This window comes from Trichechus manatus, unplaced genomic scaffold (assembly GCF_000243295.1).
Source record: "Trichechus manatus latirostris isolate Lorelei unplaced genomic scaffold, TriManLat1.0 scaffold00268, whole genome shotgun sequence".
NCBI lineage: Eukaryota > Metazoa > Chordata > Mammalia > Sirenia > Trichechidae > Trichechus > Trichechus manatus.
In genome coordinates, this window is record NW_004444204.1 from 356,535 (window position 1) to 373,229 (window position 16,695).

A 16,695-nucleotide genomic window follows, 5' to 3' on the forward strand; every position below is an offset into this window, starting at 1 on the left:
ACGTGCTTATGAGGTGATTGAAAATACCATGGCTTGGGTCAGGTGCACCTTAGTCCTCAAAGTGACATCTTTACTTTTTAACACTTTAAAGAGGTCTTTTGCAGCAGATTTGCCCAGTGCAATACTTTATTTCTCGACTGCTGCTTCCATGGGTGTTGATTGTGAATCCAAGTAAAATGAAATCCTTGACAACTTCAGTCTTTTCTCATGATGTTTATCTTTTTTTTTTAACTTCCAGTTTTAACTTTCCATGTTTTGGAAAGATGACCTAGGAAAGTTTGTCATGATTTTGCCTATTGGTCCAGTTGTGAGGATCTTTATTTTCTTTATGTTCAGGTGTGATCCATACTGAAGGCTGTAGTCTTTGATCATCATCAGTAAGTGCTTCAAGTGCTCTTCACTTTCAGCAAGCAAGGTAATGTCATCTGCATATTGCAGGTTTTAATGAGTCTTCCTCCAATCCTGATGTCTCGTTTTTCTTCATAATAGTAAGTACTAAATTGCAAATACTCTGTTTTCTCAATTACCTTTCTAATTTGCATCATAGAAGGTTTTGTGCCTCAGTACATCTTTGTAGACTTGAATTTATTGTTTCTTAGAAATTTGGTACTAAATTTAGAGGGGGAAAAATTCCCAAATGCTATTTCAAGCTATTGCATTTTATTCAAAATCAGGGAATCAGAATGGGTGTCCAGTGTGGAATCACAAAAGATTTCAGGAATAATCATAATATAATCCAGATACTATTTGTGGAACATTGGTTGTGTGCTGGCACTCTGGAAGTCCCTTATATATATTATGTATAATCTTCATGAAAACACTCCAAGTAGGCATAGATGAGAAAACTGGGGCTCAGAAAAGTGAAATAATTTGCTTAATTTCACAAAGCTCATAAGCGGTGCAGCCAGATAAGAACCGTATTCTTTTTAATTTCTAGTTCGGTGCTGTTTTGTAAAGAAGACCTAGGAAAGAACATTTAAGGGGGTGAGGAAGGGCTCAAGGCAGATACAACTCTTGCAAGAAAGAGTAAGTGTGTGAGGCAAGAGAACCAAGCATATTGTTGTTAGGTGCCCTCAAGTCAGTTCCGACACATAGCAACCCTGCATACAACAGAACAAAACACTGCACGGTCCTGTGCCATCCTCATAATCGTTGCTGTGTTTGAGCCTAATGTTGCAGCCACTGTCAATCCATCTTATTGAGGGTCTCCCCTCTTTTTCTCTGACCCTCTACCAAGCATGATGTCCTTTTCCAGCAATTGGTCTGTGCTGATGATGTGTCCAAAGTACGTGAGACAAAGTCTCACCATTCTTACTTCTAAGGAGCATTCTGGCAGTTGTCAGTTTGGTACTAGAAATGGGTTAAACAACCCACTCAGTGTCCCAACTTGATGCATATTAATTTCTAGTTTTACAAATTCTGGACCCAATTGGCAAGCGTTTGTATACTATAGTCCACTATCCCTAAAACATAACTTTTCTTTTTCTCACAGCATAATGTTTAAGATTAAGCTCCTTGCATGATGTTGGTAAAAAATCTGAAGAAGCAGTGTAGGTCCTTACTTAGGAAGGAAAAAGATATGTAAATAATTGATCCATAAATTGACATAGAATTGCTTGGTGCTTTCTTTTAACCTTTAGTTTTAATTTGGCTTTAACCTTTAGTTTTAGTCACTGTGCCTTCCAGTGACTCTAATGGCAGGGAAGCTGTAAATGGATTTAAGTTAAGTTCTTGCAAGAAGTGAATATTTGGCACGGAAAAACCATTTCTTTCATATAAAGGGTGGAAAGAGCAAATTAAAGACTACTCTTTAATAACCAAATGTAATTAAAATGTGTTGTCAGATTTATGTTTTAGTGTCTCAGAGGCACTGATATTGCTGTTTCTGAAATGAGATTGCTGATTCAAAAGAAAAAAAAAACACCTCAGTATATAGAAAATTCTCCTAATCTCCTCCTCTCCTTTAATTGTGATGTTATAATTTATAGGGTATGATAGAAATGTATCTCTTGAGGAAATTGTAGACATACTTAAGGTTTTGTTATTTATGAAGCTTCAGGCAGAAGGTTTTTTTCCCCCCTATAATCAAGTATCATTTAGAAAATGACAATGTTAAGTTCCTTAGAGTGTTCTCAGTAGAACAAACCAGCCCCTACCTCTTTCTGCCTTATTTTTCCTGGAGTAGTTTAGTGGTTTAAGTATAGTAATTCAAAAGAGAAGCAGTTTGGTTTATCATTGATATTCTGGTTTCTCCTTTTTGGGGGGCTCGTCACATGGGCAAAGCAGCAGCACTTAGATGTGTAGACATTCCTGTTGAACACGAGAAGTAGAGATGAGGGGCCCCAGAGGATGGGGATTCAGATCAGCGGGCTTCCTTTGCAGAGGCTGAGGCACAGGTGCACAACCCTGAGAGCAAGAGGCTGTGCAGTCCTGGGTTTCATTTCATTCCCCTGCTCCCACCCTCAAGGAATTAATGATTTAATAGTGAGAGGTTGGTGACATGTTGAGGGATGCAGTGACTGGTGTTTTCAGAGCCTTACTCTGAATGCATCTGTATGAAAATTATAGAGGGTGGAATCATGATTCTTCATGTCAACAAAAAGTGGTATCCATTCAGAAAAAAAATAAACACTAGCCTGAAAGTAGCAATAACTGGATTCTGCTATCTTCCTCTGACCTTTAAAAAGGCATGTAACTTCCCTGCATGTCTCTTCTCTGGACCTAGAGTAATATGTGTTTCCTAGAGCTGTTGTATAGATGAGATAACCTGTTTGAAGCATTCTGAACTCCTTCAGGAATCATGTCAAAGCAATAAAATGCGATATGGTTATTACAGTGAAGAGATGACAGTTCTACATATTCTTCCTTAATCTTCTGATCTTTCCAGATGCCAGTGGGTCCTTTCCAGTCCTCTTTCTGTTCTTAGGTTAGAATTGTGGCATGGGGGCGGGGGTTTCTTCCGTGCTTAGGTACAAGAAGAATGCCTTCTCCCCTCTGAAACTGTGTTCCTTGGGAAGGCCTTTGTAGGCATCCCCCTTCAGTAAGGGGTGAGCGTGCCACCCTGCGTGCTGTGCTGGGGAGCACAGATCTACAAACAGAAGAAGGCATCTGTCCTCTGCAGGCTGAGGCGAGGAGCTATGGACTGTGCATCCTTTCCCTGCGTGCCTGCTCAGAACCCTCCGCTCGGTGCTCAGCCTCCTCTGACCAACCTTGATGAGAAAGGAAAGTAAATCTAAAGAGACCAGCGCTTCGTACCAAACGTGTGAAGTCCAGTTTGATTCAGGACTCTTTTTGGAAAGGTCCAACCGTGTGAGCAGGCTTGCCATTGCTTCAGCCAGTCATGTCCTTCAGTGCCACTATTCTCTTCTCCCCACCCAGTGGCAGTGAGGCCACATGCTGCTGCTGTGCCTGTAAGAACGAGACCAGTGGGGGCGGCACGGGCTCACAGGGCAGGAATCCTCCTCCCAGCACCCCTATCACTGTGACAGGACATGGCCTGGCGGTCCAGAGTTCAGATCAGCTCCTACATATTATCTACCAGCGGGTAGAGAAGGCAGTGGGACTGGCTGAGGCTGCTCTGGGTCTTGCCAGGGCCAACAATGAATTGTTAAAACGTATACAGGAGGAAGTTGGTGAGCTAAGACAAGGGAAAGTGTCCACCCCTGATGAGGATGGGGAAGGCGGTGCACAGAGTTCCCCACCTGAAGAGCCTGGGCCTCTCAAGGAGAGCCCCGGGGAGGCCTGCAAGGCTGTGTCTGCCGTGGAAGAGGAGTGTGACAGCGTGGGCAGCGGCGTGCAGGTGGTGATCGAGGAGCTGCGGCAGCTGGGAGCAGCCTCTGCGATGGGGCCTGGGCCTTTGAGCTTCCCAGCCACTCAGAGATGTGCCCTGGCTGCCAGCGAGGGGGCCTTCCTGCTCAATCCTGTGAGTGTGGAGGCAGAGAAGGGACCACGAGTGCTGTTGTTCCTTCATGCTTATCCTGGCCTTCGCTCTTTTTTTTCTATTTCTCTTCTCTATTTTCTCTACATCTTTAAACCTTTATTTTGTTGTCTTTGTGATAAAACAACAGTACCACATTTCTTTTGCCTTTAAGGATAGTCAGCACTCCTATTTTCTTCATAGACCATCAGGTTCTTTGGCAGAGGTTGTTTGTGGTGTGTGTGGAGATAGGGTGCCCTTCCCTCCCTCTCAGTAGCTCTGCATGGCACCTTCTCCACAGCTGTCTCGGCTGCTCCATGGGCTCTGCCTCTCCTGGCAAGAATGCCTGCCGTGCATGGACGGCTTATTCATATTTTATCATGGACCTCTGCTTGCCAAGAGGAGTTCAGTACAGAGAGAGATGGGAATGTAGAGGAGAGGGAGGCAGAGGTGGAGAGAGAGAGAGAAGGAAAAAGTGAGAGGGAAAGGACAGAGATAGTAGCAGGCAGATGCTGGGCAGGAAGGAGGCAGGTAGAAATGAAGGGTTGAGGGAGGAGCAAAAGTAAAAAAGGGAGCATCGAAGAAAGGTGAATCTCTGTGGAGAAGGGAGAATCTATGTGGGAAACAGAAATTGAGGCAAGGTGGCAGGGGAGCTAGAGGAAAGGAAATAAAATGAGGAAAAGAAATGGAAAATTGAGAATTAATAGTAAGAGGAATAACATGTAGGGACAAAGAGCGAAGGAAAGAAGGAAGCAAGCAAGTACATTTTATGAGCAGGAAAAGACATAGAAGTATATTGTTCTATTTCGGTTTTTTTACTGTTCAGGGCCATATGAGCAGGAAAATCCTCGCTAGGCAGAGTAAAAACTGCAGGATATCATACGTGACAGTATGGAAAGGAGATGGAGCAACTATAGAGATCATAGAGATGGGAAAATAACAGATTTGTTGCCACTTGAGAGACAGTGGGAGGTCTGTCAACTCACCTCCATCTTATTTTCTGTGTCTGCGCTTCTTCTTTTCCTCCTCCCCCATGGCAGAGCTCAGACACCCCGTAAAGAGTAAAGGAACAGAAAACACAGGGTAGATGGGAGAGCTGGAACTCCCAGCCCATTTGCTGGATCTGAGAAATGAATATATAAACTCCCCTTGGCCCCCTGCAGTGTAACACTGCAATTGGTCACTGTTCCCCCAAAAGGTATAGCCGTGTGACTAATGGCCACTGCTGCTTGGCCCTGCCTGTGCCTGATCAGGACCATCAGTGGTTGGGGACTGAGGGAGGAGGGACTGGGAAGGTAGGAGGCAGGAGGGTTCCAGGGGAGGCCATGTCCTGGGCTGTGGTTTTTTTCAGGCAGGGAGGCTTCCAAGCCGACAGGATGGAATTAGATTTCACAGCGCAGAAAGCAGCTCACAGGTCTATAAATCTCAGCCTCCTCCCCCGCTTCTTTCTGTGTGTGTGTTTGTGTGTGTGTGTGTTTTCCCCCTACTTTCACTGTTTTGTTTTCTTGGCTGCAGAAATCCTCCCTCCTTTTTTTTCTCTCTCTCCCTTCCTCCCACCTTCCTTTTCCCTGCACTGTATGCCCTTGAGTGAGGGCACAGCAGTCAAGTAGATGTCAGGGCAGTGACTGTCACGTGCTGCCAGGGTAGGATCAAGGTGAAGGCCTGGGACTGGCCCCACAAAGGGGTTGGAGAGTACATGAGTGCAGCCGTCAGTGCCAGCCTCTCTAGAGATTTCTGACTTCATATCTTCCTCCTTCGCTCTCATTTTTCTCTTATTTCTCCTCTTTATTGTTGCTATCGTTTTTTCCTTGCTCCTTGTCTTGCTTAGGTTCCCTTTCTTGCTTTCACTTTTTCTCCCAATCCCTTTTAGACAAAACATTTTCCTAGCTACACTTCTTATACCCAGTCATACTACTACTCACAAATACAGCATCAGAAACATACCCTGTTGTAATCAGCCCTATGGTAATGACCCAACGTGAGAGGCCCCGTACACACGAGAAATTTGCCTGACACTCCCATAGGAGTCCCAGAGAAACAAGCCATTGACCATTAAAGACTGTGCTAGGTTCTCCCCATCTTTCCACTCTGTTCACTGTCCTTGACCAGGTCCCCCTAAGCAGCTGGCTAATAGGCTATTCTCTTTTATGTTCTTAGCTGGTGGATGATTACGTGGCCTCTGAGGGTGCATCACAGCGGGTACTGGTCCCTGCTTATGCCAAGCAGCTCTCACCAGCCACACAACTGGCTATCCAGCGGGTAACCTCAGAGACCGGGCCAGAGAATGGAACCAAGCTGCCACCGTCCCACCCTGAAGATGTGCTCAGTGCTGCTGCTGCGCTGGACAGTGCCTTGGAAGAGTCAGGCCCTGGGGGCTCTGGGGAGCTGAGACACTCTCTAGGTTTTACTGCTTCCCAGTGCAGGACCAGAGGAAGTGGGCAGAAGAATTCCAGGCGCAAGCGGGATCTGGTCCTCTCTGTGAGTGAGCTCAGTGTCTATAAAGTTTGGAGAGATGAGTGAAGAGTGAAGGGTGGGTTGATCTTGAACCTCCCATAGTGAATGAATGACCCTGGTGGTGCAGTGGTTAAGCGTTTGGCTGCTAACCAAAAGGTCGGCAGTTCAAATCCACTAGCTGCTCTTCGGAAACCCTATGGGGGCAGTGATACTGTGTCCTGTAGGGTCACTATGAGTCGGAATCCACTCTGTGGCAAGGGGTTTTACAGTGAATGAATGTTATTTTGAATCCTAATGGAGTGCGAGAAGCAAGAAGGAGACAGATTTCATGCCATAGCCCTAGGAATAGGCAGGCCCACTGCTAGCAGTTGAGGTTTTTTTAGGCTTCTCTAGATTGATATTTTACTTTTAAAGAGGAGGAGGGAATTATATCACATCTCCTAGTGATCTAATAATCCTGATAGGAAGGTCTTTAGGACTGACCACTGAAGGATAGCACCGGAAATTGCCTTCAAATTTAGCCAATGTGCAGAGTAAGCGGCCAGGAGTCCCTTGGATGGAAAAACCAAGTGTCCTGATGTGGTCCTAAACTCCAGAGATGCAGAGGACCATTAGGCACTTAGCTCAGTTATAAAGGTTTAGAGATTCTAGTCATTCCAAGAGCTCTTGGCAGGGAAGGGACTGGCCTGAACAGGTCTCCCTGAAACTTTGGCGTGGCTCAGAGCCCTGGGAACATCCTGCTGAGCTGTGATCCCTCCAGGCTGGCATCTGATCCAAACCTAGAGATCTTCAAGGGCAGTGGTTCTCAACTGGGGTGATTTAGCCCCCCAGAGGATATTTGGAAGCATCTGGAGATGTTTTTGGTTGTTATAATTGCAGCAGGGAGGGGGTGCTACAGGCATCTCGTGGGTAGAGGCCAGGGATGCTACTAAACATTCTATAATGCACAGGACAAATCCCACAACAAAGAATTATCTGGCTCAAGATCTCAGTAGTGCCGAGGTTGATAAACCCTGTTGTAGGGTGACCACAGTCCTTTGGATCATCTCTGTGCCCAAACAATATCTTTCTGATAACCATGGGAATATTTATATACATACATATATTTATGTGTGTGTATATATGTATATACACACACACATATATATGAGGAGCCCTGGTGGCACAGTGGTCAAGCGCTCGGCTTTGAACCGAAAGGGCAGCAGTTCAAACCCACCAACCACTCTGAGGGAGAAAGATGTGGCAGTCTGCTTCCGTAAAGATTTACAGCCTTGGAAACCCTATAGGGCAGTTCTGCTCTGTACTTTAGGGTCTCTGTAAGTTGGAATTGACTCGAGGCAACGGGTTTTTGATATGTATACACACCATATTTTTACGCAAATAATACTGCTTTCTACGTTTGTTTGCCATCCCTGCCCCCCGCCCCCAGGTATTTTCGTAAGTGCTGCTATGCCAATTTTTTTTGCATGTTGCTGTAAAAAAAAATTATCATAGCGCCTTTCCAAAAATACCTTGTGGGGGGAGGGCGCAATTGGCAAATAAACGTAGAAAATACATGTTATTTGCATAAAAATACATACAGATATATATACATTATAATGTTCATATTGACTGTAAATGGATTTCCACACCCTGGATAATGGCTGCTTGAAATAACTTGGAAGTCATGGTTGGAGTGGAGGTCACCTGTCACATTCAACCTGAATCCCATCATAACATATAGCCCATTTCTTCTTCTGTCTTAGTCAAGATTGAAAACAGCTGATTATCATTTATATATTCTCTTAGTCTCTTCCTTCTTTCCACATAACACTCTATAAGCTTAATAGATGGTGCCTTTTCCTTTTTCTTAGAGATCCCATTCTTACTCTCGCTTTCTTTTGATTTGTCTGTCTTCTGAATTTTTTTCCATGTGTATTTCCCTCAAGTTGAAGCACGTGGCATTGGGCCCAGGACCTCAGCAGAGGTTATATAAGTCTCATTTTCCTCTAAGACCTCAATTTTACATTGAGGGATTCTTTTTTCCCCAGGGAAGACACCATTCATAATCAGTATCAATTTGTTTCTAATTTTCATTTTGCATTTTGGTTATATTCAAGGACATCTCCTCATTTACCAAGGACAGAGATGGGTTTAGTTTCTCTGTCATGGATTTCTGGCCCAAGATAGCCACTCCTTTCTTGTTGCCAGTAATAGAAATGGAGGCATATATCTAGAAATGCATTGCAAGGGATTTCCCAAAACTTCATAATGTTTCAATCATGAATACATGTGTGATAATTTCAATTTGCATGAAGTCAGGATTTTCAGAGTCAATCACTTCCATTCCACCCCTGCCTACTGCCTCCAGAGAGAGTAGTAGTGTGAGACCTCGCTTTTTCCTGAACTTCTAATGAGCTCAGTGGAACTGGGAACCTACTGGGGAGGACAGTATGCTTGCTCATCATGCTCTCTATGATGGTACTTGACAAGGATTTAGAGGGCCAGCCAGGGAATTTTGCTGCCCATCACAGAAGGTTTAAAATGTTCTTGTGGGCTCAGCAGCCAGACTGTGAGTTTGGGGGTGGGGAGGAATAGTCACAGATCTTCACTATTCCAATCTTTAGATCTGGGAAGGAATCAGAGAGGCATTTCTCCAATGTGCTGGGGTGGCTGTGGATTGTTGCTAGGGATCCTATGAACCAAAAGGACCAAATGAAAACCCTTTAATTCCTTGGAATGCTGTAGACCAAAGTCCCCCCACCCCCTGGGAAAATGTATTTATTTTTAGCTCACCAAGGAGGTAGGTGAGCTGGCAGCCTTTACAGTCTTAACAGTTAGTATTATCTAGAGTATTATCCCTTTCCACTTCAAGTCTGGTTTGATTTTTATCAACTGATCTCTTCTAAGCCACTTGAGGTGGAAGCTATGCAATGCACCCCCTCTTTTTGCAACTCTCCCAAATTCTTTCTGAAGCATTCATCCATCCCCTTGTGATTCCTTAAGTCTGGACTTCTAAGAGGTATGAAGCAAGTATAATAACAATACAGTGGAGAGCCGAGCCATAAAGAGTTGACAGTACTTTCCTAAACTGATATGGTCAGTCAGCCATACAGGCAGGTTAAATTGGGGATTTCTGAATATGGAGTTGAAGCCCTTACATCAGGAACGTGAACCCATCAAGATGGAACTGTAACTTCCATTGACCGAGAGAACCTGGAATGAAAATATAATCAGAAACAACAAAACTAAATTTACTGGAAGGAATATATAATCCTGCATTAAAACTTAACCAATCACTTGCAGAGTGGTGGAGACAGTAATTCATGCTACAAGCTCATGATGAGTGAACCTTGTGGCACTGTGTGTGGGTATGGGGTTGCTAAGAAAGGTAATACCATCTTGGGGTGCATTTCTAGAAGTGTAGTGTTCCATTCAGGGAGTTAATACTCTCTTTGGCCGGATCTCATTTGATGAGTTAGATTCAGTTCCAGGTGCCACTCTGTAAGAGGGACACTGGCAAAGCAGAGAGCCTCATAGTTTGATGAGGAGTCTGTCTGGAAACTATGTCATAAGGAATGGCTGAAGGACTTGAGGTTCTTTAAACTGGATAAGAGAAGACTTAGGGAATACATGAAAGCTATCTTTGAATATTTCAGGTGCTATTATAGGTAAAACTGGGGTCACGTTTTGGGGCATCTAAAGCAAAATTTTTTTACTATTAGAGATGTTTAGCAGTAGAATAAGCCGCCTCAAAGAGTAGTGAGAACCCATAACTAGAGTTGTACAAGCAAAAGACAGCCTGTTTTGATAATGTGAAAGGGAGGCTGGGTGATAGAATCTTCAAGGTCCTTTCCAAAGCACACTTCTGTTATTTTAGGTTTGTGTTTTTCACACCATGCTGTGTGCACTCCTGGGATGTGTGGTTGTGTGCAAGGGGATATACAAAGCCGTGGATAAACCTGGGACATGTTCCTGGATCATCAATTTTACTAGAAAATTTTGGAAGACATTTTTATATTAAAAGAAATATAGATATATTTTGAAGATAATTTTTAAAATTTACAAGAATAGGGAGGCTTCAAGAAATGTCCACTTGCATTAGTAGCTCTGCTGTGAATATTTGTGCTGTCCTGCCATTAAAGTATGTCCATGGAAATGTTTCAGAACTTCTGCTCCAGTGATCCCATTCTCCAGGAGCAGAATTACTGCCAGGAATCTTGACACAAATTAAATGAAAAGAGAGAAGAAGAGCTCCATTTTAAATACTAATTTGGATAAGTATTTTTGGCTCTCTGGCTAAGAAAATGCATCTACAGGCCCAGACTGTGGGAAGGATTCAGGCAAAGAACTACACACGGATAATGCTTTTTTTACCCTACAGACCTGAGGCGGGTTTTCATAATATCCATTCCTGGCTTAAACTGTTCTTTTTGTTTCCTAGAAAATGGTCCACAATGTGCATAACCACATCACCAATGACAAGAGATTCAATGGGTCTGAAAGGTACTATCCTCTAGAGGGAAAGTAATTCACAAGGAACTTTGCTAAGGGGAGGGAAGTAAAGAGGGACAGTGCAATCCAATAATGAGGCTAGGGCTTTGATTTCACCATTGTCCCTTGTATCCTGTCTTGGGCCATGGAGGAATTTACACTAAGTTGACTAATGGTGGGTATCTCTGTTTGGCTGGCTCTTGAAAGCAGACTGCTGTACTCTTTTCTTTTTATGGCAGTATCAAGTCCTCTTGGAATATTTCAGTAGTAAAGTTCCTTCTGGAAAAGCTCAAGCAGGAGCTGGTGACCAGTCCCCACAATTACACTGATAAGGAGCTGAAAGGTAAGAAAACACCGAGTTAACATCCTTCCCATCCTTTCTGCCCACCCCCCTCCACCATGTTCTTGGTCAGAGAAAAAGCATAATGGAGATGATTTAGTTTTGAAAATAGTGGACTTCAAGGTATTTTTTTTTTTTTTTTTTTTTGGCTATTTTTTTCTCATTTATTGACTGTAGATTTGTTTTTTTTGTCATTTTTTTTTTTTTTTTTTTTTGGCTATTCTTCTCACCTACAATATATATACAGGGCCTGAATGTGAGGCATTATGAAAAGGAAGTCAGAAGCCAGGCCTGCCCTTTTGTCCCTAAATGTTGTGTCCTAGGTTTTCTACTTCCCTTGCTCTTTTATGTGTCTGTAGCTAACCCTGAAGCATTATGAACTAGAAACCTTCTGCTGAAAAAGCACCCATAGTCTGCTATCAGCAGAGTGGCAATGGGTGTAGGTTTAATGGGGGGAATACAGAAGCAGTTGGAGTTGTCTTTTTCCAGTGGGAGATAGGAGAAGAGTTAGTGTTGGAGATGGAGGTGGGAAAAAAGAGTTGAAACAAAGAGGGTGAGTAGATGTTGATGGGAATGCCAAGAAAGCCCATCTTCTAGACAGTGATTCTCAACCTCCCATTCAGTAGCGTTAAGGCAGAAAAAAAGGGCTGAGGACCACTGCTCTAGAGGAGCCTGCTTTTTGCCCCTTTCATCCTCCTTCTCTTCTCCCCCAACCCAGGAGCCTGTGTGGCCTATTTCCTTACTAAGAGGCGTGAGTACCGCAACTCCCTGAACCCCTTTAAAGGCCTGAAGGAGAAAGAGGACAAGAAACTTCGGAGTCGCCGATACCGGGTAGGAGGTTTCTAGGCCTTCCTTTCAAGATGTTAAACTCTAAACCCTAATAAGCCACAGTGGGAGGGGCCAGAGGACATGGCATTTGAGAATAGGATTGAGAGCTAGGATTAGAGACAAATAGAAGAAAAGGACGGTGAGCCAGTTCTAAGATTTGACTTGGGGACGAGGTTCCATCAAGCACAGATTTTACACAGCTTTCCTCCCCATCCAAACATTTTTCCCCAAAACTAATCTATAGTCTGTTTCTCTTCCTAATCTCTGTCCTGGGCTCCTACCATAGCTCTTTGCCAACCGATCCAGTATCATGAGGCATTTTGGACCTGAGGACCAACACCTGTGGAAAGATGTGACAGAAGAGCTAATGTCAGATGAAGAGGACAGTCTTAACGAGCCAGGCGTGTGGGTGGCCCGCCCTCCTCGTTTCCGGGCCCAGCGCCTCACAGAGCTCTGCTATCACCTGGATGCTAACTCTAAGCATGGTACCAAAGCCAACCGTGTGTATGGGCCTCCCTCAGACAGACTGCCTTCTGCTGAGGTCCAGCTCCTCCCACCAGAACTTTACAATCCCAACTTCCAAGAAGAGGAAGATGAGGGAGGTGATGAGAATGGACTTGTCTCCCCCTCTTTTGACCAACCCCACAAAACCTTCTGCCCTGACTTGAACTCATTCATTGAAATCAAGGTGGAAAAGGATGAATGAAATCTGCAGCCAAGAATTACTCTTGACTTCTGCCACACCCCATGTCCCAGAAATGGGTGGCCATGGGGCTTCTTAGAATAATGAGATGCCCTCTGCAGTCTGAGAAAGTAAATTTACCTGTCTTCTTAACATGGTCCCCACTGGAAGTGGAAGCTGGCAGCTCTGACAGGATAAAAGAACTTCATATAGAAAGGGGGAAAGCCCCCTATTGTGAATGGCAAGCCAGAAGATGCTTATTCCTAAGCATAAACAGTGCCTGGGAGGAGCCTGGAATGAGGAAAGGAGGAGGATGGGTCTAAGAAGCATGAGGCCTTCTTGATATATGCCCCGGTTTCTGAGTTTCTTTTTCAGGTTCACCCTCAGCTCTGGGAAGCAGCCCTGGCTATACCTTCTGTTTCCCCATGATTGCGGGTCTTGCTCTGTAGTGGAGGAACAGGACCAGCCTAGGGTAATGCTGCCATCTGGTGGGCAGTTTCAGTCATGGGCCAGATTCTTTTGAGCAGCAGAAAGAACATGGGCTCCATTCTTACTTGGGAATTGGGATCTAGGTATAACAGTTACTGTTTACTGAATTATACAAGGCAAATCTTATTATTCCTATCTTATAGATGAGGAAATTAAGGCTTAGAGTTTTCATGTCTCACCAGCAGCTGCTTTCCCATTATGTGATTAAGCAATATACACAGCTTTATAGCTATTTCTTACTCCTATCAAGCCAAACTGTATTTTGAAGGGGTGTGTGTGTGTGTGTGTGTGTGTGTGTGTCAGAGAGAGACAGAAGCACAAAATTTGTGTATCTTGAATGGATAAGAGAAGTAAAAATGACTTTCTATTCATTCATTCAACATATAGATTGCTTACGGTGTGAAGCATTGTGCTAGGTGCTACTGATTCATTGTTGATCAGATGGCGATCACAGATTTTATTGTCTAATCAGGAAGCTAGGCATTAAATAGGCAATAAAATGAATTGTGACAAGGGTAATAATAGGGGAGTGCAGGGTGCCAGGGAAGTACACAGAAGGGCTATCTAACCTACTCCTGTGGTCAGGAAAGGCTTCTCAGAAGGAGTCATGTTTAAACTGATACCTGAAAGATGAGGATGAGTTAGCTAGGGGAAGGGAAGGGGAGGCCAAGAGAGTTCCAGACATAGGGAACAGCTGGTGCACAGCCCAGAGGCAAGAGCAAGCACAGAAAAAGTCCAATACTGCTGGACAGTTTGGGGAGAGGTGATGTAGAAAGACCTTGTAGACCATCTTAAAGAGTATAAACTTTAGCTGAAGGGCAGTGAGAAATCATTGAAAGATTTTAAGTAGGGAAATAAGATGATCAGTTTTGTGTTTTAGAAGAACCACTTGACCTCAGGGTGTAAGAATGGATTGGAGGGAGCAAGCCTCAGCAGGGAGACTTTTATAGTGGTTCAGGAGAGAAAAGATGGTGGCCTGACTGACGTATGTAGTGGTGATGGGGAGAGGACAGGTTTGAAAGATGTTTAGGAAGCAAAATTGATGTGACTTGGTGACTGCTTAGATTTGAGCATTAAGGGAAAGGGAGGACACAGGTTGGTGCTCAGGTTTCTGGCTTAAGGAGCTAAGTGGTTAATGGTGCCATTTACTCTGGGAATGCAGGAAGAGGAGCCAGTTTCGGGGAGGCAGGGAAGATGAGCTCAGCTTAGGGCATGGGGTACCTCTGAGACAACCAAGTGGAGATGCTGGTAGTCAGTTGAGTTTCTAAGTCCAAAAGTCTGGGCTAGAGATAGGGATTTGGGTGTTATCCATACATAGATGGTAACTGAAGTCCTAGAGATGGAGAAGAGGGCCTGTGGAGCCCCAGGTCAGTTCAGACAGCGAACAGGGGCCCCAAGGTTGTGAGTATATTGGAGTACTACTTATTAGTGCACCCCTCTTCCCCTTCACTTGTCCCTGCTTTCTGTTATTTCCCAAAAACACAAGTTGCTGATCTCAACTGTGCCCATTGCTGACCCCACCAACTCCTGGATGGGCCTCCTTTAATGCCTTCTCAGCTATTCATAGAATTTACTCTCCCATCCTTACCTCCAAAGGATCAAAACTTCCAAATATCAGAGGCTGTGTAGAAATCTTAAAAAAAAAACCAAACCCATTACCATCGAGTCAATTCCGACTCATAGTCATCTCTATAGGACTGAGCAGAACTGCCCCATAGTTTCTAAGGAGCGCCTGGTGGATTCAAACTGCTGACCTTTTGGTCAGCAGCTGTGCCACTTAACCACTACGCCACATTTTGGATGTAAGTAATTGGGAGGAAGAATCTAGCCCCTCCCCTTTCCCTCAAAACACTTGGAGACGGGAAAGGAGGGACAGCTGTAGGGTTAATTCTGAAGACGTTGCTCACTGCTCTTTGTGGAGCCAACCTGCTAGCTCCTCTGCATTCCTAATGCTTTCAGTTCTCCCTGCTTCCAGTCTGACAGTAAACTCCCCTCAGGATCAGACAAAAGCTGAAGGCTTGACTAGGGAAATGGAGAGGCTGCTTCTCAGGAGACAATGCAGCTAGGACAAATAAGCCAAACAGTTTGTGCCAAATTAATTTCCCAAAAGATATCAGCCTCCTTTCCTTCCTCATTCCCTAAGGATACACTAAGATTATAAAAAGCGCCTAAATGTTGACATGAAAAAAATATGCATGATTTGTTTGCATATAATTTTCATATCCATTTACTATGAGGAGTTGTTTTCCTTCTTGTTCTACTTCCTTGTCCCTGATGTGTTAGTCTGGGCAAAATAAGTTGATTGGTATTTAATCAGGTATGTTCAGCCTCAGCCGCGGTTATTCTTGATCCTTCTAGTAAGGCAAATATCAGCCTCTTTTCCTTTTCCACTTCTCCTGGGTGTCAGTTACTCTCTATCATCAGTCTCCTGTGGGCCAACCAAGGGAGAAGTATTTGCTAGCTTTAAAACCAGGCCTATCCCTGTCCAAACAAAAAAAAACAAAGCCATTGCGGTGGAGTGGATTCCAACGCATAGTGACCCTATAGGACAGAGTAGACCTGCCCCATAGGAGTGACTGGTGGATTCGAACTGCCCACCTTTTTTATTAGCAGCCATAGCTCTTAACCACTGCGCCACCATGGCTCCTCTATCCCTGTAAAACAACAACAAAAAACCACCGTTGCCATCGAGTCTATTAGGACTCATAGCGACCCTACAGGATAGAGTAGAACTGCCCCATAGAGTTTCCAAGGAGCGGCTGGTGGGTTAGAACCTAAGAAGCTTTTGGTTAGCAGCCGAGCTCTCAATCACTGTGCCACCAGGGCTCCTTCTATCCTTGTAGTCACCTGAAATACTTGCTAAAAATCTCACTTCCCAGCACCAGGGAGTGTCCGTCTATTCCTGTCTTTCCCCCAGAAGGTAAGCGATTAGTGCCAAACCTTTTCCTTCCTCCTTTTTCCTGTTTTTTTAAGATACATACTAAATCGCACGCGCTCTCAACACTGTCATGGGAGCTTTGGGTTCAGAAAGTGGTGTCTTTTTATTGCAGTCTATCTGCTTGTCTCTCCTTCTTTCTGGATTTACAAAAGTTTTTCTTTAGTCTATCCATCCTTCGATCTCTGCACCACCCACGCTCTCGCTCTCCCTTTCTTTCGCTACCTGTGTTCCACCACCTCTCTATCTGGGCTTCCTTGCTTTTCAGGACTATGTTCAGGTCCGCGTCTCTGAACCTCTTTATGTATATACGTTTCTTTTTTCTCCCTGTCTTCCTCTTTACGTTTCTCTCCTTGCCTCACCACTTTTATGTCAGTCTCTCTCCATCTCGCCCATAGTCCTCGCACTAGAAACAAAGTCACGGTGTTTCCGCAGAACATGCCATCAGTTGCCGACTCCGGCACCACAACATTCCATCGTGTCCCTCCGCGCATTCCCACTACAAAGAGTCCCCTTCCCCGAGAGAGAGAGAGACACACACACACTCTCTTTCCTGTTCCAGTACTTGAGTGATGTAG

The 16,695-nt window shown here is 44.4% G+C and overlaps 1 protein-coding gene across 1 annotated transcript; it reads left to right on the top strand.

Annotated features, from left to right (window-relative positions):
- Positions 1-1,223: 1,223 nt before the first annotated feature.
- Positions 1,224-14,513, top strand: CUNH14orf93 (chromosome unknown C14orf93 homolog). The gene is made up of 6 exons (XM_004389926.2): positions 1,224-3,922; positions 6,074-6,394; positions 10,794-10,855; positions 11,083-11,186; positions 11,902-12,014; positions 12,298-14,513. The coding sequence occupies exons 1-6, from the start codon at positions 3,341-3,343 to the stop codon at positions 12,715-12,717; spliced, it is 1,602 nt and encodes a 533-aa protein (XP_004389983.1). The 5' UTR covers positions 1,224-3,340; the 3' UTR covers positions 12,718-14,513.
- The last annotated feature ends 2,182 nt before the right edge of the window (positions 14,514-16,695 follow it).

Coding starts and splice junctions, on each gene's coding strand:
- CUNH14orf93 (XM_004389926.2), top strand. CDS start 3,341: ATGTCCTTCAGTGCCACTATTCTCTTCTCCCCACCCAGTGGCAGTGAG. Junction 11,187..11,901: donor CACTGATAAGGAGCTGAAAG/GTAAGAAAACAC, acceptor CCCCCAACCCAG/GAGCCTGTGTGGCCTATTTC. Junction 12,015..12,297: donor TTCGGAGTCGCCGATACCGG/GTAGGAGGTTTC, acceptor CTCCTACCATAG/CTCTTTGCCAACCGATCCAG.